At 36.8% G+C, this 25,326-nt stretch overlaps 1 protein-coding gene across 1 annotated transcript; it reads left to right on the forward strand.

Moving 5' to 3' along the window:
- Window positions 1-6,773: 6,773 nt before the first annotated feature.
- Window positions 6,774-24,024, forward strand: LOC129263054 (proton-coupled folate transporter-like). Its single transcript, XM_054900985.2, has 9 exons — window positions 6,774-6,832; window positions 9,517-9,847; window positions 11,122-11,317; window positions 12,858-13,036; window positions 13,973-14,303; window positions 15,863-15,994; window positions 17,495-17,578; window positions 18,156-18,312; window positions 19,808-24,024. Exons 2-9 carry the CDS (start codon window positions 9,545-9,547, stop codon window positions 19,929-19,931), a joined length of 1,506 nt encoding a protein of 501 aa, XP_054756960.2. The 5' UTR covers window positions 6,774-6,832; window positions 9,517-9,544; the 3' UTR covers window positions 19,932-24,024.
- The last annotated feature ends 1,302 nt before the right edge of the window (window positions 24,025-25,326 follow it).

Raw genomic sequence — 25,326 nt, forward strand, 5'->3', positions numbered from 1 at the left:
CAAATGAGCTAATCTAGTCCCTAATCTCACTCCTTTCAGAGTGAGATGAGGGACCAGTCCGTATGGAATGAGATTTCAATCTTTCAAGAGTGATTTTTTACCTCTTTTGGAGTGAAAGTGTGCATTTTTAAAGACTTTCATTCAACTTTCACTCCAAAGAGGGTAAAAATTCACTCTTTAAAGAATGAAACATCATTCAATTAATACTGGTCCCTCGATCACCTCACTCTCTGAGAGGAGTGTGATTAGGAACTAGCTCCTTTGCATTTGAGTCGATATGACCATAAAGACAAACCGGTCTAGTGTGTATAGAGGAGTATAGTATAGTGAAAATTTGTCTTTAGTGCAGTGGCCACCAAATTTGTTTTTATATTTGAGAGAAATATGTGTTACAAAACTCGTCTATAAAGGCAAACACGTTTCCTTTGGGTGGTCGTAAAAGACAGGTTTAAACATCGTTTATAACGTCGGTTCCAGTGGTGCTTTAACACGTACAGAAGCACGGACATCTTGCGCGCAGTCAAGCGTAAATTAAGTCATTACTCAGCCCATCGACAGGCGCGGGCTTCTTACCAGACAAGCGTAAAGGACATGACGACTAAACGAGACACAGATTAACCAGTTGCCTACATGAAACGGACGACGCCTGTACGAAGTCAATGGGTGTAATGATATTCGGTAGTCGGCGGGTTAATTAGTACATACCTTAATGACTGGAGATCCATTCTTTTCAGCTTTTCTGTAGACGATGACATCTTTATGTTTCTTGATTCTTTCCCAGCCTTCCTCGCTCTCTGCAGCATCTAGCTTTAGCATATCTTGGTAATCCTCATCGGTAAGGGGGTTCTCCGTTGGGGCATCCAAGCAAACCTCTGCGGGAGCCTCCGCCTGCTTAGCGTCTCCATTCGCCTCCTCCTCCTTCTCCTCCCCCTTCTCCTCCCCACCTTCTCCGTCAGCAGTCTTCCCCTCTTCGTCCCCTCCTTCTTTCTTCTCCCCTTCCTCCTCTTTCTTGTCCCCCTCCTCTTTCTTCTCCGCCTCCCCGTTCTCCACCGCGGCGGGAGCGGGCGTCTCCTCCGCCTTTACCTCCTCCTTGGATGGAGCTTGCTCCTCCGTGGCTGCTGGTGTCTGCTCCGTATCTGCCATTTTAGAAAAAATTCCACCCCAAAAACTTGCTCGAGAATATTCCGATATAATAATCAACAGGATTTTCCCAGTCCTTTTAGGCTTTATCGCGGTGAATGATATTCCAATCTGTTAGTGGTTTTTAAATCAGTATGTTTGCACGCGAGGAGCTCACAGTACTCAGTTAACGACTCAGGGCGCGGTCCATGGGAGAAAAAAAAAGCAGAGAGAGAGGGTGAGAGAAAATGCAAGAGTTGTGCGTTTTTCCACAGACAACGTGCAGCGGACCTCGTCCATCAATTCCACACACATTTGCTTGAGCTCCACGCTATTGCTTCTCTCATTACCTTTTACGGCAAATGGGAGCGGACACACACCTGCTAAGACGCATGCGCAGTGTGCCTGGGAGCCAATGCCTAAAGGGATTGAAGAAACCACTATATTGGAATGATCCACTCATTGTGAGGGGTGTATGTCGTAAAAAAATACAAATTTTCGGTTTGGCTTTTCGGGTGGTTGATGATATTAATATTCATATTAGGCCTTTCAGTATAACGTTATTTTTCTTTGTCGAAACAATGTGACTAACACTTTAGAAGTTTTAGAATCATAGATACTTCATGCCTCTCTTTATTATCCTTGCTTATCACCTATCTAAGCATTAAAATTAAACTTCTTTCTAGATGATGTCAATAGAGTTATAATTACGTCATCCTTCGTTGCATTTATCGCATAATTACCATGAAAACTTTAAAAGGCGAGACATGAAAGCAAAGTTATTGAATTCGTCCTGCTCAGAGTGGTTTCGTTCACATTCTCCATCCAATATAACCTGAAATCGGGCGATATGCTGGATAATCGAAACTATATAGTAGAGGTGTAAAATATATAGAAGCGGAAGTATACATTAGTGCGAGAATAATAATGAAAGCGTTAGAAAGTTAAAGGAGACTGAACCCATTGGATCAAGTTAGCTTGTATGAAAACAGAAAAATCAATAAAATTTCAAGAAGAATTGAAAAAACAATAAGAAAGTCATGGGCATTTGAATGTCTAAATCACTAATGCTATGAAGATCCTCTGATTGGCAATGCGACTATTATGTGTAATGGCACAGAAATGACAGAAGTACAAATAAAACATATCCTTTAAAAAAATCTATTTTTGCTCATTCTATGATAGCACAAACTCTTTGTCCATGATGTATTTTATGAAACCCCTTTAAAATGTCTTCCATTAAATCGTTTGTTTGGATTTTTCTAAGGGTTTCATTGATTTATTTCTTTGCTTTGTCAGTTTTCACACAATCTAACGTGTTCCCATGGTTTAATTTTCATTTGATGGGAAAAATGACAAATAGGCAAAAATACTTTATTGGAAAGAGGCAAGGGATAAAGAAGTAAAAGTTTAAAGTGGTAAAGAGGTAGAGTGGAAATTAAATAAAAAGTTAAGGTGTAAAAAGGTAATGATTTAAACGGTTAAGGCTGTAATGGGGGTCAGGGGCGGATCCACGATTTTCCAAAGGGGGGGGGGGAGGGAAAGAGGCACATTTTCCGGAAGAAAATTTGACAAGCAAAAAAAAACGTTTTCATATAAAGTTGAAGGTCAATTTTTTCGTTCACGAAAAATTTGACAAGCAAAAAAAAACGTTTTCATATAAAGTTGAAGGTCAATTTTTTCGTTCACGAAAAATTTGACAAGCAAATATATATAATAATAACAATAAAAGTCCTCACTTGTGTATGAACAACATATTCCCATTTAAAATATATGGTGTGACTTTCAAAGGGGGGCACACATTTTGTAAGAACGGCATACTTATATCAAATTTCGATCATGGCTCTCAAGAGGGGGGGGGGGGGGCACGGGCCAGATGTGCCAAAGGGAAAGGGGCACATGGGTAGACTAGGATTTTCATAAAACCATGTAAGGTTCTTGAGGGGGGGGGGGCTGTTTCTTGTGGATTCCAAATAAGGGATAAAGGGGTTCCAATTCGCATCCCCCCAAGAGGGGGCTATAAGATTAACAGGGGTAATGGCTTAAAGGGTTTTGGTTGGTTTGGTTTTATTTACCAAGTAAAGGAATATATGTTTAAATGATTCATGCTTCTAATGCGACATTGAATAAACGATATAGTGGACAAACAAAAAATAAACATAATAATACAAGTACAACACTAAGCGTGAAACATCAAAAATGAGCCTTAAAACTGATAATGCTTGTCAATTTCTCTGTATGGTTTTAATAGGGAATAAATGAAATTTCATATGGAATTTATCCTTTATCAATTCTCATTGAATTTAAATCAAAATTGATTGAGAGTATTGATTGCTTTTAAAAACATCAACACAAATAGACGACCCATTACATGTCTTTAAAAAAAAAGAAGACCTTAATGAAAAACAGCATTTGCTGATAGGGTGCTCCATTCCACGAGTGGTAAATAAATACATTTTTAAAAAAGAAAGGCGATTTAATAGGAAGTAAATTACAGGCCTATCTATACATGTATTGCAAAAAAGGTAAAACTATATTATTTAGGGTCTTGCAAAATATGCGGGGAATTCCAACAATACCTCAGTAACAGAACCGCATAGTTGCAGTGCGCCCTCTTCGTTCAAAGGCAAGTTAGTATTTTACGACAAGTTCACTGCCACTGCGGGTGATCTGGATCAGTGGTTACTACCTACTCGAAATGTATCATAAAGATTTATTCTAATATCATATAGTGCCTAGTACATTCATCTCACAGCCATTCTTACAAAATATTCATAATAATACAATTATATTAATAGAGGCCTACATACATACTTTACATTTTTATAAGACGACTCAATTTTCTTCTCAATTGTATTGTATAGTGGCCACTTTTGCCCGGGGGGAGGGCACTTCCATTGACGAGTGGATACCATGCGTGACCATGAGGTTTCTAAAAGCACCCTAAACAGCTAGACAAGTATTTTCTATATTCTGAAAATGCAACCCTTAACAAGCATTGGCGTGTGAAACCCTTCCCTTAACATGTACTATTGGAAACAAAACGGTACACAGTAAAAAATGCGGTGTTAACCGGTGTACATGGAGGACCACACCAGTTATTTTACACCGGTGTTAAATTGACAGTGTTAGTTTAGCAGCTATAGGTGTCATTGCAACACCTTTGGTTGTTACATGTACACTCTTTGGTGTTATATTCAATCTCTAGGGTGTAATTTTAACACCAGAGGGTGTGGTCCTCTATTAACAACCACTGGTGTCATTTTTAACACCACAGTTTTGGCAGTGTACCCTTGACAAGTATTCCCTGAATATTTACCCCCCCCCCCTAAAACTTGAAGTACAACGATATCTTAATTGTTATGTCACCACGGCGGACGTCGGTTTTTACTTTCATTGGGTTTAGTACCACCCCACACACCCTCGCTCAAATCGGACCCTAAACATGTAGTTTATTTATTTATTTATTTTTATTTATTTTATTTCCAGGCAAAAGACAATAAGAATATATACAAGAGGAATAAATTACCACCGACTAGTGCCTGAGGATGACTAAAAGAAAAACTAGTTTCTGTTAGTGTAGTGTTGGGCAAAAAGTAGTTTCCACATCCTGTATAAAAGTATTTTAGTTTTTTTATACCCTAGCAAATTGGACCTTAAACACGTAGTTTTCTAGCGAAATATATACCCTTTTTTCCGTTATTTTAGTGTTTTTGCCACCAATATTACGTTACGTACGCATTTTGCCCTATCTTGAAAATGAGATCCTTTTTACTTTTTTTGTTTGGTCACACATGGTATCCACTCGTCAATGGAAGTGCCCCCGGGTATTTTTGCCGTTTCTCTTAGGTGGCCACTATATGCCTACAAACTCAGGTTTGACTCTATTTTATGTTCATCATTTTGGACCCCAAAGAAGTTAAATGACGAAGAAAGTAGGAAAAAAAGGAAAAAAAAAGGGGTATTGTCGGGGATGATGTATATTAATGTAAAATCTATCACAAAATGTCAAAATTGGTGCTCGCTCGCTTCGCTCGCAGCTTTTTGTCAATGTTCTCCTTCACGCCATGTCTACCCTTAAAAATGATAGACTCATAACAACCATCACCTCCCCCAACCTTGAACAGTCGGCCACCATCCAGGTCAACACCCGTGCGAATAGGCCAAACGTTGCTCAACCCAGTTTTCCATGCACAGATCCAAAACAAATTTCTCGAAACTGAATCTCAAATTTTTTGAAATTAATAGACATTTATTGAGTCCGTTATTATCGTTATTAAAATTAAAAGACGAGTCCACCTCAACAAAAACTTGATTTGAATTAAACAAGAAAAATAAGAAAGCATAACTCTGAAAATTTTACATCGGTTGTGAACAAAGAAAGTTATGACATTTTTATTTCACTTTACTTCACAAAACAGTTGTATTTATATTCACATCCTGGTCGGTATGCTAATGAAGGGACTGATGATGTCATCCAATTACTATATATTTCTTTTGTATTTTACTATATGAAATATGAAATATTCTAATTTTCTCCTCATTGTCCTGTAAAACATACCTGAACATGTGGAATTATCATTGTTTTAACATGTTGTGGTTAAAGGACTAGTCCACCCCAATTTTCAGTGTTATGTTTGTTGGATTTTTCTCATTTTATTTAATAAATAAAAGGAAAAAAATCCAACAAACATAACACTGAAAATTTCATCAAAATCGGATGTAAAATAAGAAAGTTATGACATTTCAAATTTTCGGTTAATTTCGCAGAACAGTTATATTCACTTTCTGGTCGGTATGCAAATGAGGGGACTGATGAAATAATTCCTTCACTATTTCTTTTATATTTTATTATATGAAATATATATATTCCAATTTTCTCCCTGTTATCCTATGAAACAAATTTTATTCCTCCCTAAACATGTGGTATTACCATTGTTTTAAAATCTAATGGTTCTGTCAAGTTGGTCGTTATTCTCAAATCTGCAAAAATTGAAATATTGTATAATTCAAACAATAAAAAACAAAAGAAATAGTGAGTGAGTGACATAATCGACTCTCTCATTTGCATGTCATTGAGTTATGCATATAACTGTTTTGTGAAAAATAGGCAAAACTTTAAACTGTTGTAACTTTCTTAGTAGACATCCAATTTTGATGAAATTTTCAGCGTTATGCTTGTTTGATTTTTCTCTATTCATTGAAATTACCCTTTTGATGGGCTGTTAAGTTAAAGTTGGTCTTTATTTCCAAATCTGCAAAAAATGAAATATTGTATAATTCAAACAATAAAAAAATAAAAGAAATAGTGAGTGAGGGACATCAATGACTCTCTCATTTGCATATCTTTGAGTTGTGCATATTAACTGTTTTGTGAAAAATAAGAGACACTTTAAAGTGCCATAACTTTCTTACTTTAAATCAGATTTTGATGACCGTTATTCCGGCCGTTATGCAGCGTTGAGCTAGTTTGATTTTTCTCTATTGATTCAGATCAAAAATTTTCTGGGGTGGACTTGACCTTTAAATTTTCATTAATCATGTTATTGAAATTATCTTTTAATTAGGTTAAAACCCTTTCCACCAAGGTTCTAAAAGAACCTTAGCGTCTCTCTTTTTTTTTCTACATTGATTTTTTAACTGACGGATACCGTACACAGTCACAGTCAGCTGACTTTTCTATGAGACATCCACACAAAGAAAATTAGAGTTTGTAAGTTTCAATCTTATTTTCTGAAAAGTGCTTTTCTTGTAAGAAAGAACATTTGAATTGCAACGTTCTTGCTTTTTGCGTTATGTTTGTCAATTCAACAACTTGTTTCATTTTTCAAAGATTATCTAACTTGAGACTTCGCGTAATTAGCTTTGTCAGATTCGGTGCCAGTTGTACATTCCCACACGTTCATTTTTGTGTAGGGTGGAGCGGTGTAGTCGATAGTCGGATTAGGAATAGGATTTTTTAAGTCAAAAGTTTGTTCTTTATATTGCTCTGACGATTGACTCTAACGTCATCAATTAATTCAATGAGATCTTAAGATCATGAAGTCTTTGTAAATTTGTATGTAATATTCCGATAGAACAACGTACATTTAGTAGATTATTAATAATAATTAGGCCTAGGCCTAATATTGCTGACGATAATTAACACTTTTTGGAAACTTTCAATTTTCAAAGCGATATTAAAAAAAATTGAAAATACCATGTGCTTTGAATGAAGCCAGCAGTGCAAGCCTTAGACCAAAAGATTCGGTCTCTGTTATGTTGGTTGTTCCGCTGAACTCCGTTGGCTCCACTCACCAAATACAGAGACCGAAGTTCTAGCGCAATCTGTACAGGGCCGGGGACTCAATGGCCATAACGTGTTTAAACTTAGTTTAATGTATTAAGTTTGGATAAAAAGGGGAAGTGAAGTTGCGCGATAGCCGAAGTAAGTCACTGTTTTTTCCCCTTTTAAGTAAATTTTTCCCCGTTTTGGTGCATTTCAGGCCAAAACGGAATAATAATCTTTATTTTGGTACAGTTCTATTTTTATGAAATAAAGACAAAAATCGACGAGCCCCGACGGGGGATTTTGCATTGTAAGTCCCCTAATGGTGGCTGCACGATAGCGAGCCGTCTGTGTACGACGAGAAATTTAAAAAATAAAAGTGTTTAAAAAACTCCTCGAAACAGACGGCTGCCAGCTGTCTATGCAAGCCTATGTCATCAATTAGCAGTGCAAGCCTAAGGAAAAATAAACAAATAAAAAAAAAAGAAGAGAAAGGAAAAAAAGGTAAAGAGGAAAAAGAAGAAAAGAACAAGAAAAGAAAAAAAAAGCATAAGGGAAATAAAAGAAAACAGGAAAAAGAAAAAAAAAGAAAAGAAAAAAGAAAGATTTATAGAAAAGAAAACAGGAGAAAAAAATGAAAAAGAAAAATGAGAAGGAAAAAAAAGTGAAATAGAAAAAAAAAGGATGAAGGAGAACATGCATTTCATCCTCAAAGAAGGCTCCAAATTAAAGCAGTGCCAGTAGCAAAAATAGCAATTTTTTTTACTGATTGCCAAAACACCACAAGACAGAAGAAGAAGTTTGTTTGCCAACAGACGTTCCACCAAAGTCTGTACAATAAAAAGATTGGACACTTTGCCGACTTCGCGTCACGCTTTGCATCGTTTTCGTGTAAGATAGTTTTTGTGTCTAGTCTTTCCCTTGTAGTGTCTTTGATATGAAGATAAATCGCGCGCCCTCTTTTGCTCATTAGACGAAAAATTTGAGAACTCGCAAGGTTGCTTTGTATTTTGTGGTAAACGAGAAGAAAAATTAACGCTTAAATTACGCTTTTTGAGGGATATTCATTACATTAGGAGGAAATGACTTCACATCGATTGGTAAGTTTCGTAGGAGGATTTCATTCTGTAAATCCTCTTATCAAATTTACAGTAGTTTGTTGAATTGTTGAATGCGCCGTGCCTCAATTTTCCTGTACACGGCGGCAGAGATGCACCCATGGGTGGTTCTGGATCTTGTCCTCGCACCATGCTTGTAACGGGCCTGTTTTAGGCTGTGAACCATTAACCCGTTGAATACTGAATTAAGTAATTACCATAGACTTTGTACAGGGATTACCCGGTTCCAGTCGGCAACGGATTAAACTTATATTTCACATCTGCAATTATTTTTGCCAATTCAGTACTTTTTCCGACATTCAGTTTTTGCTTGCACTCAACATAGCATGTTTTACTGTATACATATAAATTGCTACAATGTATGTCTATCCAACACCATATCCGCACTTCATGACACTCCTTCCAGTGGCTCACTTAATTCATCGTCCCAGTATAGCTTGCTGTATGAGCTGCCAAAGGGATTATTTTATCAAGTATCAAGTATCCAGTCTTGATTGTTGATGCTGTTGACCTAAACCATAATGCCTGACTGGGCAGTAGTCGTATCATAACCTTGTTCATTGAATTAGTGGCAGTAGTGTGTGTTCAATATCAAGTGAGCAAGTATTTTTTTTTGCTTGGGAAAATGTGCTCCCCCCTCTTGGAAAATCCTGGGTCCCCCCCTGGTTTGTGGAGACAGCTGGAATGATTTGCCTCTTATGATAAGACAGTCTCCATCAATAGCAATTTTCAGGAAGGCATTAAAAACCCATCTCTTTCGTAGTTCGCAGTTTTATATTTGTATAATTTATTTTAATTATTTTCATTGTAAGCGCTTTTGTCCTCATGGAAGAATAAGTAATGATTAATCTGTCTGTTTTTTTTTAATTGTTTTTTTTTACTTTGGTGAAGCAAGACGTAGTCCAGCAGAACACGTGACGAAACAGAGACTGAAGCTTCTGATCTATGTTGGTATGATTTTAAATGTGAGCTTGATCTTTAACTTTCAATTTTCTCCTTCATTTTGAACAGCACCTGTCTCTGATTGAAGCAAACAAGCATGGAAGACGATGAAACGTCCCCCCTGACGTATTCAACGCAAGTGACCGCATCGGCGGACAACACCCAACCGGCGACGGACGGCCGTAAGTCCAGAATCACCGTCGAACCGGTCATCTTCTTCATGATGCTGGCGTACAGCTTGTTCATACCGCTCAGGCTACAGTATCTGACGAGGCGGATTGCGCAAGATGAGTTTGGGATCGTAGATTACAATCACGCTGATGATCCACTCTGCTCTCAGAAAGTTAATAACAGTGTGATGACGGTCAATGGCACAACGGAAATGGAAATTGAACAGAGGGTAAATAAGATGAGATTTATTATTAAACTTGATAAAATGGTGATACTTATACAGCTTGGGAAGTGATTATTAGACTGTACTGTATGGCAAGGGTAAGAAATAATTCAATTTTTTAGGGGCTGTATTTTTATTTCCATTTTGGGGCAATTGCAGAATTTTGGGGGCTATTTCTTTCATTTTAACAGCTGCTTTTTAGGGGTAACAAGCAATTAGAGTTAGAATAATGATTCTCTAATTAATCTTAGATTTGTGTTTGACAGATATTGGGCCGATGCTAGAAAGAATGGTCGCCCCAAAGCATGCATTTTTTGAGAATTTTATGGGCTATTTGGGCTGTCTTGAGGGCGAAATCGCCCGTTGCCCTAATGTATTTCCTACGTATGCTCATATGGGATCTTACTAGAAAAGTGGTCTCATAATTATTTCTCAAGCTGTAGTACCTAATCAAATGATTTTATGACCAGTCATTTAATACCTAATGGAAAATTTGCGACTGACTGGCACTTGTGACTAGTTTTTGAGACAAGGATGGTTTATCAAACAACAGTGATTCACATCTTTGTGTTGTAAAACATAAAATACACATCATTTTGCTTGGGCATTAAAATATACATGATAGTTACCTTTGAAAGGTGTAGACGTCCTTGGCATAGTTGGAACTGGTCCAAAGGTACCTTGCGTATAATTCCTAATAATGCCCTCTATAATGTGCATTATTTGTATACTATTGCCCCCCATGATTATTTGTATACTATTGCCCATTGGTGTACTATAACTATCTAGAATTTTAGCAGTGCATCAAAGACGTAGATTCGTATATTGCATGTTTTTCCCGTGAGGTAGAAGAGAATGTATTGCATGATCAATAGAGATCTGATAAAAATACATGTAACTCGTGCGGCTTATGTATAACATGTGACGTTTTGCATTGGCTAATAATAGGGAGGTTTTGCTCAGCGGCACATGACGGATTCAAGAACGCGGTAAATGTATTGAAAATAACGTAAAACAGCTGGGAATTGTTGTCAAAAATTGGTGAACCGAAAGAGCAGCTTCATCATAAATTTTCGGAGCTAATTAAAATTGCAAATGTGTCATTTTTCCAGATTCCAGGAGGAAACTGGTGTTTTAATTCACCAGTTTTCAACAGATGCTTCTTGGTAGTGCTTCGTCACGACGGGCATTGGACAATTCATTTTCTATGTTATTGAATCCACCGTATGTCGCTGTGCAAAAACTCCCTAATTAATAAAGATGAACCTCCCTTCTTTCAGGTGTCACTTTTCGCACTGTACCTGAGTGCGACAACCTCCGTTCCAGCATTGTTCTGCACAACCCTTTTAGGAGCACACAGTGACCAAGCTGGAAGGAAGGTTGCCCTCATAGTCCCATCCATAGGTTTCTGTGTCTATGCAGCATGTTATCTTACCGTCACTATCAAGGAAATGAACATCTGGTATCTTGCCATTGGTGAGTTGCTTCTTTCTGAGGAGAGGGGGCGGGTGGGGGGGGGGGATAGATTACAAAAGAAATATTTCTGGACAATGCATTTTTTTTTCTCAATAATTGTGTTTATTTTTTTAAGCACCAATTTCTGTAAGTTAAATGATCGTGTTTATTTTTTAAAACATTTTCATTAAATTTTCTGACATATTTGGCCCATTTTTTTAAAATGTCACTTGCTGAATCTAAATTTGAGTCTTCCTTGTCCACACTTTTTCTGAAATGAAAAACGACATCTGAAGCTTGGCAACATCAAAAGTTTTGCCTCTTTATGCCACTAAGCTGCTTTTATTTCACACAGTAAGCCACTATCAATTCAGCTTTCAATCCATATGGACTAATTGAGCTTACCGTACTTTGCTCTCTAATTGATAAATGTATGAAATGCTGGTGTGATTTCTTTTGCTTTCTTATTCGCTTTTTGAATTTGATTCCCTTATTTTTTTTCTCAGATCTTATAATGAAGGTTTCCTTCAAAGTGATTTTGATTAAATGTTTCTATTTTATCCGTATCTTACTTCAGGGTTCCCAGCCCATCAGGGAAATCAGGGAAAATCATTTTACTTTTTTTCCAGTCAGGGAAAAATCAGGGAATTTGATATGAAAATAACTCAAATCAGGGGAAAATGCCTCAAATTGAGGGAAACATCAGGGAATTTTGATCAGCCCAAAAGTTGAAAGCACGGTAGTCAGTCAGACTCCGTTATATTTTGTTGCATATCAAAAAAGCATCCATTAAATGACTGGTTATTGTGGTACTACAATATTGCGTTTACACTGAAAATAACTACAACAACTTCAAAAACATGCGAAACTGGGAATGGGTTTAAATAATTATCAGGGAATTTTTAAACTTCATCAGGGAAAAACCAGGGAATTTTTTTTTTGGAAAAGCTGGGAACCCTGTACTTTATTCCATGTATGCAGTAGGCAATGGAGATAGCCTCTCAACAGAATTTGTTCTTTTTGGTGATCCCCAGGCTTTGGCTGGTGTTTAACTTCATTCTATTTGTTATTTTGTCAACCATGTGATGTTTTCAATTGTACTTTTTCATCTTTGTTATGATCTTGTTTGGAAATAAAATAGATGAACAAATATTTTTACCTAATATGTTGTGAAAGTAATAGGCTAGATATGCACAGACCACCTAGTTGTGGGGTTGGCGTGGTCTAGTGGTTGTGACTCACGTCTTTCAATCTGAGGGACGTGGGTTCGATTCCCAGCCATGGCGTGTTATCCTCCAGCAAGAAATTCACCCACATGGTGCTGCACTCAACCCGTCTGAGGTGAATGGGTACCCGGTAGGAAGAAATTCCTCGAATGCCAGAGCGCCTGTAGGCAGCACGGCTATAGCCGGTGTAATATAAATTATAAAATTATTGTAATGCACAGTTGAGTATATACTTATAGAAATGATAATATAAATGTACAATTATTATTATTACTATTGTTGATTCAAGCCCTAAGTGATAAACAAGCTGGCTACATTTTCCTTATCAAATGCAGGTCATTTTATGCTGGGCGTTTGTGGAGACTTTTCGCTGCTCCTCGCTGGCTGTTTCTCCTACATGGCAGACATTACCACAAAGAAGGAGAGGGCTCTGCGAATCATTCTTCTTGATTGCCTGAGCTTTACTGCTGCGGGAATCGCTCAAGTTGGAGTAGGTTTCTGGATAAAAACTCAGGTACATGGCCATTCTATATAATGATAATACGCAGCTCTTGTGAAGTACAAATCACATGATATTACAGTATGTCCATATTTTTTCCAAATGAGTTAAATATTGTTACCCTGACTTTAGCCTGGCTACTGTTTGCAGTGTGGAAGCATTTTAAGGAATGAATACTGCCAGGTGGGCGTTTCATAAAGCTGTTCGTTAGTTAAGAGCGACTTTAAGAACGACTGGTGAACCTTTCTTACGCGCTTAACCATCGCCAATTAATATATCATTTACCACAAGAAAGGATCACCAGTCATTCTTAAAGTCGCTCTTAAATTACGAACAGCTTTATGAAACATCCACCAGGTCTCTATTTAACTCACCTAGGTTGAGAGCAGCACATTGTGGATGAATTACTTGCTGAAGGAAATCAACTCTAAGTTTGGGATTCGATGCCACAATCCTTATAAGAGTCAGAGTGACTACCATCATGCAAATTTCATCGCAATTTGGTGATCTGCAACAAAGATCTTATGGGAGAGGGAACATCGCCCCTCTCCCTTCCGGTCCTGACAAGAATTTGATGTGGCTGTAGAGGTCCAGACTTTGAACCACGAGGTTAGGGGTTCGATTTTCCACCAGTGCACTCGATCCTTGGCAAGGCATTTTTCTACATTTGCCTCTCTCCATCCAGGTGTAGTAAATGGGTACCCACTAGGAAGAAATTCCTTGAATGCTCAAGCGTCCGATCAGAGTAGCCATGCTAAAGCCAAAGTAGTATGCAGCACTTAGAAAAATTGCATTAAGCTCTATATAAATGTGGCATATTATTATTATTTATTCTTATTCTTCATACTATCAGTAATCAGGGTTAAAAGTGGAATGTTATTGCCATTATTACATGGCATGCACATGTATTTGCTTATAAATATCTTCAATTCCTTGTGTGTCATTCCTAAGGGATTCGAAGCACCGTACATCTTCATCCTTGGCTGTGTCTCACTCACAACGATCTACGTCATCTTCCTTGTGCCTGATACGCATCCGCAAGCTCACCCCGCCATGTTAAACGTCGGAGACGCCATCCGTAAAATACTGAACCTTGTCCAGAGCAACACCCACCAACGGCGTCTCCCTCTCTTCATCGCGACGTCGGTCATGCTTCTCAGGGTTCTGGTGTTTTTCTCGTTGCCATCGTTGACGTTGCTCTACGGAATGGGGCACCCGTTTTGCTGGGATTCGGTGATCATCGGGATATTCAGTGCAATGCAGTATGTGTCGGGAGCAATAGGTATGTAGCGAAGATGACTTTGATGATGATGATGATGGTGATGATGATGATGATGGTGGTTGTGATGATGATGATGATGGTGATGATGGTGATAGTGATGATGGTGATGATGATGATGGTGATAGTGATGATGGTGATGATGATGATGGTGATAGTGATGATGGTGATGATGATGATGGTGATAGTGATGATGGTGATGATGATGATGGTGATAGTGATGATGGTGATGATGATGATGGTGATAGTGATGATGGTGATAGTGATGATGGTGATAGTGATGATGGTGATAGTGATGATGGTGATAGTGATGATGGTGATGATGATGATGGTGATGATGATGATGGTGATAGTGATGATGGTGATGGTGATGATGGTGATGATGATGATGGTGATAGTGATGATGGTGATAGTGATGATGGTGATGATGATGGTGATAGTGATGATGGTGATGATGATGATGGTGATAGTGATGATGGTGATGATGATGATGGTGATAGTGATGATGGTGATAGTGATGATGGTGATAGTGATGATGGTGATGATGATGATGGTGATAGTGATGATGGTGATGATGATGATGGTGATAGTGATGATGGTGATGATGATGATGGTGATAGTGATGATGGTGATGATGATGATGGTGATAGTGATGATGGTGATAGTGATGATGGTGATAGTGATGATGGTGATAGTGATGATGGTGATAGTGATGATGGTGATGATGATGATGGTGATGATGATGATGGTGATAGTGATGATGGTGATGGTGATGATGGTGATGATGATGATGGTGATAGTGATGATGGTGATAGTGATGATGGTGATGATGATGGTGATAGTGATGATGGTGATAGTGATGATGGTGATAGTGATGATGGTGATGATGATGATGGTGATGATGATGATGGTGATGGTGATGATGGTGATGATGATGATGGTGATAGTGATGATGGTGATAGTGATGATGGTGATAGTGATGATGGTGATAGTGATGATGGTGATAGTGATGATGGTGATAGTGATGATGGTGATAGTGATGATGGTGATAGTGATGATGGTGTTAGTGATGATGGTGATGATGATGATGGTGATAGTGATGATGGTGATAGTGATGATGGTGATAGTGATGATGGTGATAGTGATGATGGTGATGATGATGATGGTGATAATGATGATGGTGATGATGGTGATAGTGATGATGGTGATAGTGATGATGGTGATAGTGATGATGGTGATAGTGATGATGGTGATAGTGATGATGGTGATAGTGATGATGGTGATAGTGATGGTGATGATGATGGTTGGACCTGGAAGTAAAACTAAAAAAAAAAAAGATTGATGCATCCGATCATTTTACCAACAATCAACAACCGAATACTACTTTTACACTAATCGAATGTTCGCCAGTTGTTGGCTACCGATTCGAGACAATCCATTATCAAACCTACATGGCTATAATCTGTGGTATTTGACAATGACGTGCAAGATAACCAATGAAATTTATGCTAAAAGTTGATGAATTCCAAACAACATAATTTTTTTTTGGTCACCCTCTGTAGGTATGATAATAGGTGGGAAGCTTCTCAGCCGATACCTCCGAGATGCCAGCCTTGTTCAAGTTGGATTAATTTCTTCAATTTTATGCATCGTGTTAACAGGGGTAGCACCAAGGAATCCTTATCTTTATGCTGGTAAGTGTAAAGTCAAATCTCTTGGAACAACAGAAATCTATTCAACTTTAAAGGACAAGTCCACCCCAACAAAAAGATGATTTGAATAGAAAGAGAAAAATGAAATAAGAATAACACTGAAAATTTAATCAAATTGGATGTAAAATAAGAAAGTTATGACATTTAAAAGTTTTTCTATATTTCACAAAACGGTTATATGCACATCCAGGTCAATATGCAAATGAGGGGACCGATAACATCACCCACTCACTATTTCTTTTGTATTTTATTATATGAAATATGAAATATTTGAATTTTCTCCTCATTGTCAAGTGAAACAGTGATTAATTCCTCCCTGGTCAAGTGGAATTTGATTGTTTTAACAGTTTGTGGTTCAAACAAGATGGTCATAATTGTCAAATCCGTAAAAGATGAAATATTGTATAATTCAAACAATAGAAAACATAAGAAATAGTGAGTGAGTGACATCATCGACTCTCATTTGCATATCACTGAGTTGAGCATTGAACTGTTTCGTGAAAAATAACTGACACTTAAAAATGTCATAACTTTCTTATTTTTCATCCGATTTTGATGAAGTTTTCAGCATTATTCTTGTTTGATTTTTCTCCATTTATTCAAATCATCTTTTTTCTGGGGTGGACTTGACCTTTAAAGAGAGATTTCCTCTGTTTTCATTGGGAATTTGGCGCTATTCAGACGTAAATCATGCATGGTCGAACCATGGTAGGTAAAGATCTATGACTATTAGATGTTGTGTAATGACAATGGAAAAGATCTTATGTAAAGTCATTATCTCACTGTATGGCAAGTTCCCCCAAGTCTGCGCAGTCCCCCTTGTCTGCGCATACGCGTATCTGCGCGATTCTACTAAAAGAAGATACGCGACGACCACAGACTTTACACATGCAATACATAGAAAGATATTCATTAAAAAATCCGACTAAAAATGGTGGGAAAATAATGAATTTGGGGCATTTCATATGAAGGCCTCATGCAGCCTTTTTCATCAAAATCCCCAAATCGCGTGCAAAGTGAATGGGTGCGCAGACATGGGGTTCCATTTTTTGGTTCAATCTGAAAATGACCACCTGAGGTTTTTCCAAGAAAATCATATATTTCTTTAAAATTTTTACGCGATATTTGGTACACTTACTCATAATAATAATATAAGGAACATTATCATTTGAAAGATTTTGGGAAAAATAGAAATTCATGTTAAATCTTAACTCAAATCGTTAGGTGGGCAGACTTGGGGACCACCATCATAAAGTCAAATAAATTGCTCTTAAAAAATACAATCAATTTCAATAAATTCATAATTATGATCTATTTCATAGCATAAGCTTTTCTTCCTTAATTTTACTTGTAGGATTCTCAACAAACATACAATGTTTTTCTATGGACTTTAAAATTCTTTTGGTATATCTTCATTGAACTTTTATTTCATTCGTTGTTGATTACTTTTACATGGATTATTCTCATTATTCATCTCTTCAGTTCCAGCGGTAGGATTATTCCGAGCTTTATCACTCCCGATGCTGAGAACGATCATGTCAAAACTGGTTTATCCGTCAGAGCAAGGTTTGTGAACTAAGTCACTATAATCTTATTTTATTAAATCATTTATTAAACAATATTTCATCAGACACATAATTTGTATACATTCTTTTATCATAAATCTGTGTACTGCATGGGTTCTGTTTATATGAACATATGAATAGAAAATTAATAATGGTTGCCAATTTGAGGATTAAAATAAGATTTATTTTGAACTTATGAAGTATGTGTACCGTATGGGTTCAATATTTAAATGAACATATGAAAATTAATAGAAAATAAAGTGTTGTTGCTGATTTGAGAAGCAAAAAAAAAAGAAGATTAATTTAGAACTTATGAAATCTGTGTACTGCAAAGATTCCATTCGTGAATATGAACATATGAATAGACAATTAATAATTATGGGCAATTTGAGGATCAAAACAAAAAATAAATTAGAACTTATGAAATCTGTGTACCTCTTGGGTTCTACATTCATATGGACATATGAAAATGAAAATAAAAAATAAAGAGTTATTGCTGATTTGAGGAGCAAAAACAGATTTATTAATGAAAGCAAAGGGTTTGATGACTTTTATTCCTTACTTTTTTTTTCAATCAGGTGTAATGTTTGCTTGTATAGGATGTCTACAGAGTTTAGCCATGGTAGTATCACCGCTCATTTTCAATACTCTCTATAACGCAACGTTACATATTCTTAGAGGACTCGTATTCTATGTCATGGCTGCTTTTCTCGTCATCGCTAGTCTTCTTTCAATGTGAGTAAAAGTTCAATCTATTTAAAGAGGATGTTCACCCTGGTTTAAATATTTATTATTATTATTATTACAGTATTATTATCATTTATATTGTTTTTATTATTATATTATCATAATTATTATTATCATTATTGTTATTATTAGTAAGGGAGAGAAATTTAGGGAGAAATATTGGTGAAGGTTTGATAAAAATCGGTGGAGGAATAATGGAGTTCATGAGTATTTCAGTTTAAACTTTAAGACGAGCATTTCGTCCATATATGTTGTTTGATAACCTAAGGCCATTTTCTCAAAAAATGGACAGTGATTTTATTCTTGTGGATATCATCAAACATTTTCATTTTTGTCTCACCTGCATAGCAGAGTGAGACTATAGACGCCGCTTTTCCGACGGCGACGGCGGCGGCGGCGGCGTCAACACCAAATCTTAACCTGAGGTTAAGTTTTTGAAATGACAGCATAACTTAGAAAGTATATGGACCTAGTTCATGAAACTTGGCCATACGGTTAATCAAGTATTACTGAACATCCTGCCTGAGTTTCATGTCACATGACCAAGGTCAAATGTCATTTAGGGTCAATGAACTTAGACCATGTTGGGGGAATCAACATCAAAATCTTAACCCAAGGTTAAGTTTTTGAAATGTCATCATAACTTAGAAAATATATGGACCTAGTTCATGAAACTTATACATAAGGTTAATCAAGTATCACTGAACATCCTGCTTGAGTTTCACATCACATGACCAAGGTCAAAGGTCATTTAGGGTCAATGAACTTTGGCCGAATTGGGGGTATCTGTTGAATTACCATCATAACTTTGAAAGTTTATAGATCTGATTCATGAAACTTGGACATAACAGTAATCAAGTATTACTGAACATCCTGTGCAAGTTTCAGGTCACATGATCAAGGTCAAAGGTCATGTTAAGGTCAAAGAACTTTGGCCACGTTGGGGGTATTTGTTGAATTGCCATCATATCTCTATAAGTGTATTGGTCTAGTTCATAAAACGTGGAAATAAGAGTAACCAAGTATCACTGAACATCTTGTGCGAGTTATAGTAGTTTTCAAAATCAGCACTGCTGCTATATTGAATCGCGTGATGCAGGTGAGACGGCCAGAGGCATTCCACTTGTTGTTTAAAATACATTAGCTACTCGAGTACTTACTTTATATATCAACCAGTTGGATATTAGAGTGTCAGAGACAAATATTATCTCCTAAAATTTTCATTCCATGGCTTGAGAAAGGGTTTGATAATACATGTACATGTACATGTAAACCTGTAAGAAAAAAATTCAGATTAAAAAAAAGTAAATTTATTCACTAAAACACATTTTCATTTTATATCTATCACATTTTAACTGTTGCAGAGCAGACACATGTAATGAAGAGGAATAATGTCATGTATTTTTCTGGGATATGTTTATACCAAAACTAAAGATCGGCTTTAACATTACCAATTATAATATCATGTTTTTGTCTCTTGCAGTGTTTTACAAGTTAAAAGGCAAGAGTCCTCATTCTTACTCCTTTCGGACCCGTCAACCATCAATCCAGGTAGCCGCAGTCTGTTAACGGGACGACCTCGTAATTACAGATCGGTTCCAACGTAGTGGGGATGATCCCTAGTCAGCTCTGCACACCCCACTTTTGAGTTAAGGGTCTGAATGTGCAGCCTACAATGTGTACTGAAGCCCCCCCTCACTCAGAAATTGAAACAGCAAGTTTTATATGTGCTAGTCTTGCGTGAAGACCCTCTTGTCGATCAAAGTTGTAAATCAGGAAAATTGAAACAGCAAGTTTTGTATGTGCTAGTCTTGTATGAAGACCGTCTTGTCGATCAAAGTTGTAAATCGGGAAATTGAAACGGCAAGTTTTCTATGTGCTAGTCTTGTGTGAAGACCTTCTTGTTGATCAAAGTTTCCATTAGGGTTTTTGCCTGCAGACTAGATGAATGGAATGGTCGGTATTCTGAACTTAGGTTCTATTCAAGCTGTGGCTGAGAGTTGTGGTGTTACTATGGAAGGCCAACTGTGACATAAACATCTAACAAGAGATCTTCAATTTGTCAGCACAATTGGTGTTCAATTCATTCATAACTGTCTTGAAATGATAACTGAAATATTGTTTCTTCACCATCAAAACATAGAGGAAGATTTTCAGCAAAGATGAGAAAATATAATGTTGTCATAGTTTTTTGACATGTTTGACTTTCCATAATTGTAGCACAGAGCTGCCTCATTTAAACTTGACTTCAGAATACATGCCAAAGTGCGGATGAACCCAAGGTGCAATGAATCTCCTTTCCAAGAGAATTTTTTATTTTTATTCTATTTTGGGGGGCTATTGTGATAACAACAGACTTGATGCATGAGCTGTGATTGGCTGTCAAGATACTGGCGCCACAGAATGGGGACAAAACTACATAATTATTAAAACATGTCTATTTCACAAATTTATCCTTCTCACAGAATTCACAATTTCGAACGCTGAATCCACGCGCAAAGGGCATTTTATATATTTCTGTAAAAGTATATTCATGCAATATTTTGCAGTATTTAAACCATCGTTAGAGCTAAAGCCATTGCTCTACATGCTTACCTTAAAAAAATTATTTTGACTTGCATATTTTTAAACATTAATTTGAGTGTATTCATTATAAAAATGTGCCTTTTGGCTGAAAGGTGAGTCTATTCTCAACAAAATGTTTGTTACACAAAATTTTTATTTTAAAGACATGCCCTATATCTTATTTCATATGTAATTTGTATTTATTCAGGTGTTTATATGTATAAGTATAAAGCTTTATTTTGTATAACTCTTGTTGTAAATATTGTGTATATATTCATATATGAAGGAATGAAATATGAGACAGATCTTAAAGGGATCGTTTAACTTTGTGAGCAGCTGATTTAAAAAATTCTCAAACTGAGTTGAAACGTGCGTATGAGTGCCTGTATTTGTCTTCAAAAACCCTGAAACAGACCACAATATAGGATGAAAAACTCTAATTTAGATACAAGTAGCAATTTATTAGCCTGATTTTGAGAACCGTCTAGTAGACGGGTTCAGCTTATGACCAGTTTTCTCCAATTCAAAAAGTCTGTTGGCTATTTTGACTGCCTTCTGTTGTGTGTATCTCCTATACACACACTATTAGCTGCACTGTACATTCAGTGTATACCTTGTACACACTCTATGTAGGTCATGCTGTGTTCATCTAGAATTAATGTGTTGTGGTGCACAGATTCCCTGTATACACATAGTCATTGAAACCAACTCCCAATTATTTCAAACTTTGGTTTACATCTCCAAGGTTTTAAAATTGATCCTGTAAATATAATACTTTGAAACTTTTGGGATGGTATTTTTACACTATAAGCCTAATGTTTAGCCCATTTTCATGAACCAAAAGGAGAATTATTTAAATCAGAACAAAGTGAAACGATCACATTAAGAGCTTTAAATTGTAAAAACTAATTTATATTTTGTGCAATGAGAATAATGGATCCATAATTTTGTTATTGAAAACCTTATCAAATCCTTTTTAGTTGCCAAACGTCAGGGCAGAGTGATGATTGGTCCTTTTCCAAGCAATGATAATACATGGTCCCACATATGCTTCTCAGTGTTTGCAATCTCCAATTAAAGAGTTTTTCATGTTAATTATAAACCTTGGGCCTGTAACACAAAGTATAGCAGTCATTTTAGAAAATCAGTTTATGATTGATTACATTGACTTAAGTGTATGATTATTTGTGAAACTCAAGGGTATGATGTGGAAGCTCCATGGTGTAGCGGTTCTGACTCTCGCCTTGTAATCAGAGGGTCGTGTGTTCGAATCCCACCATGTCCTAGCGCTCTTTGGCAAGGCGTCAATCCACAATTTGCCACTCTCACCCAGGTGCTAATTGGGTACCAGTAGGAAACAACCATCATTGTGGTTGGTTAAGCAAGTGTGCGCCTAACAGGCTGCTTGAAATGCTATGAATCCAGTGACCGGGTAATAGTAATTGTGAAGCACTTTTAACAGTTGTAGATTGATAAAGCGCTATATAAATGCCAATTATTATTATTATGATTAATCACTAACCTTTGTGTTGGGACCCAAATCTATATTTATGATGAGATGGTTAATAGTCAATATGATGTAATTTGAAAGACTTTCTCATGAAATCATTTTTTGCTGCTAGGGTTACAGTTATATCATATCAATATGATATAATTAATTTGAAAGACTTTCTCAAGAAATCATTTTTTGCTGATAGGGTTATAGTTTAGCTTCAAGTTGCCAGTTGCACATTTCATATGAAGTCTCACTTCTTTAGTCAGATCATGGAGCTACTAATGGCAGGCACATGTAATATCATCAGTGAAAAAATTATATTATACTGGATGGCTCAGAATGGAATACTAGAAATATTCCAAGAGTTCGGGAATATTGGCCTTAACGAGTGGAATATTTATGGTATTCCATGAAGAAAGCCATCCAATATAATCATTATCATCTATCCCACCCCTGGCAATCAAAAAGAGGGAGAAATTTGATTCAACAAGTCAAATCACTTATCACAATCATAATGGCATCATCACTTCACAAGATCAAATTTGGTCGCTGACATGCGACTTGCATGTAGTTTATTATGACGTCATCGAGCATAGTTGTGGTCTATGCTGCGGAATGCATTGCTTTCATTGTTATACGCGTTGTACATTTCACGCATTCGCGCATGCGCACTATATTGTTGAATACGCTCTCATATTCAATAGCAAATTTTGTACAGAAGCCCATGTTATTCGTCGGATTTCGGTCCTTTTTAGGGATACGCTCTGATACTGCACAAGCAATTGATGCAGACCAAAATACACGTATTTAATGCATCGCTAGAACACTCTATATAGATAATGCATTATAACCCATATGCACATTGGCATGAATGCACATCAGTTATTCACACTTACAATAACTCTTTGTATTGCCCACCCCGCCCCCCAATTTTCGTATTGTGCCTCTTTGCTTTCCAAGACCTTTTCCTTTTTTTCAGGCAAGTTTATTCTTCTTGTGAGAAAGAATCCTTTGTTTCATGTGGAAATTTTGAAGATATCAATCCCTCTCATTTATAACATATAATATATGTTTGGCTGAATGCTAAGTGTGCATTGAAAATCAGTGACAAGTTTTTCATGAAATGCCCCCCCCCCCACTCCTTTTAGGTATTATATATATATATATATGCAATGACCCATCATTGGTAAATAATCAACATTTTATGTGAAAAGAAAAACCAAAAACGAACTGCAGCTGATTATTATGATTGTTACATTTTTTTGGTTAAATAGCAGTATTTTCATTTCAAGAAGAAACATAAAAGTATGTTATAAACATTCAATCTTGGTTTTGAATTGGGGAGTTGACCTTTTTTTGTATTCTGCCAAGAACTTATTCACCTCACCTGGGTTGAGTGCTGCAAAATGTGGATTGATTTCTTGCTGAATTTAATTATGTCATGGTTTGAATTCGAAACACATGACCCTCTTCAATTATTCAGAGTTATGTATTTTTTTTTATCTGCAGGGTATACTAATTCATACTTATCTTCTCTTTTTATGAGCAAAGGAGAAAATGGTGTAAAAGCAAGTCTTGTTTTATGCAATCTATTTAATTGGACAGCAATAATGAATTGTTAATAAAAACAAAAATTGAAAGTCTGATGTCCTGCAATCTGTAATATTGTGTATTTTCTCTTTTGCAGGGGTGTGAGTGGTCACAAATAAAAAGATCTGAAAAAAGCTGAAGAGTGTTGAAAAAGTCTGAAATAGAAAGAGCTCCCATACTTTTGTACAGAGGAAGGCTAAAAAATAAGCTGAAATTAAGCTGAAAATCAAAACAAAAAAATCTGAAATCAGATATAAATCTGAACTCTCACACCCCTGCTTTTGGGAGTGAGCTCAAGGTTGTGAGAAGGGGAGGGGGTAACTGTTCTTATACAACTCCCAAGAATGTTCTGTAATCTGATTGGTCCGAATCGGATCACATGATATTCAGCGAATTGCACTATTGCATCCAAAATGCGCTATCCTGCACTCTGACATCATACCAAAAGTATTATCCTGCACTCAGGGGCGTCGATCCATTTTTCAGATTGGGGGGGGGGGGGGGGCAAAATCATGAATCAACGTTCCAAAGGTGCTCGCACATAGGTATCTATATATATATCTATATGACTCATGAGAAAGAGACACATATCTCACCAACAAATTAATGTGAGCGCGAAGCGCGAGCTGAATATTTTTATATTCCAATCTAAAAAGCGGACATTTTGAGCACAATTTTAAACAAAGAACGAGTTGATATCTCAATCTTGCTTGCTGATTTCTGTGTAACATTACAATCTTATTTTAGTTTTACACATCAGCTGAATTATTGGGGGGGGGGGGCAAAAGGATATGTTTGCCCCCCCAATATTTTCATTGGTGGGGCAATCGCCCCCCCCTGCCCCCCCAGGATCGACGCCTCTGCCTGCACTCTGACGAGGTCTGGAATTATCTAGAATTTAGATCAAATATAACATTTGGGGCAACTCAGTAAAATGGGGAGGGGGGGGGGGTGGTGTATAAAACAAACAATACACGCATTCTTATGCATAGAAGACCTAAATAATGAACTCTGCTCGACTCGCCAAATGGATATACCGCACTCGTTCCTGCGGACCTCGGTGCGGTGTATCCATTGGCTCTTCTCGCCTGCATGCACGCGCTTACGTGCATTATTTGTATCCTATCTACCACTTTATAATTTGAGGGAAATCAATAGTCTGCCTGTAATTGATTATCAATATTTACATCATGATCTTGAATATGTGAGCCATCAGTTTGTGATTGCAATTTTTTTTTTCATGAACAAAAGAATAGAAATTACAAGCATAGTAAATTTACTGTTGATAACCTTTTCTTTTTTTTTACAATTTCGGCCCCCCTTAAAATTTTGGTTGATAACTTTTTTTGTTG

This window comes from Lytechinus pictus, chromosome 6 (assembly GCF_037042905.1).
Source record: "Lytechinus pictus isolate F3 Inbred chromosome 6, Lp3.0, whole genome shotgun sequence".
Taxonomy (NCBI): domain Eukaryota; kingdom Metazoa; phylum Echinodermata; class Echinoidea; order Temnopleuroida; family Toxopneustidae; genus Lytechinus; species Lytechinus pictus.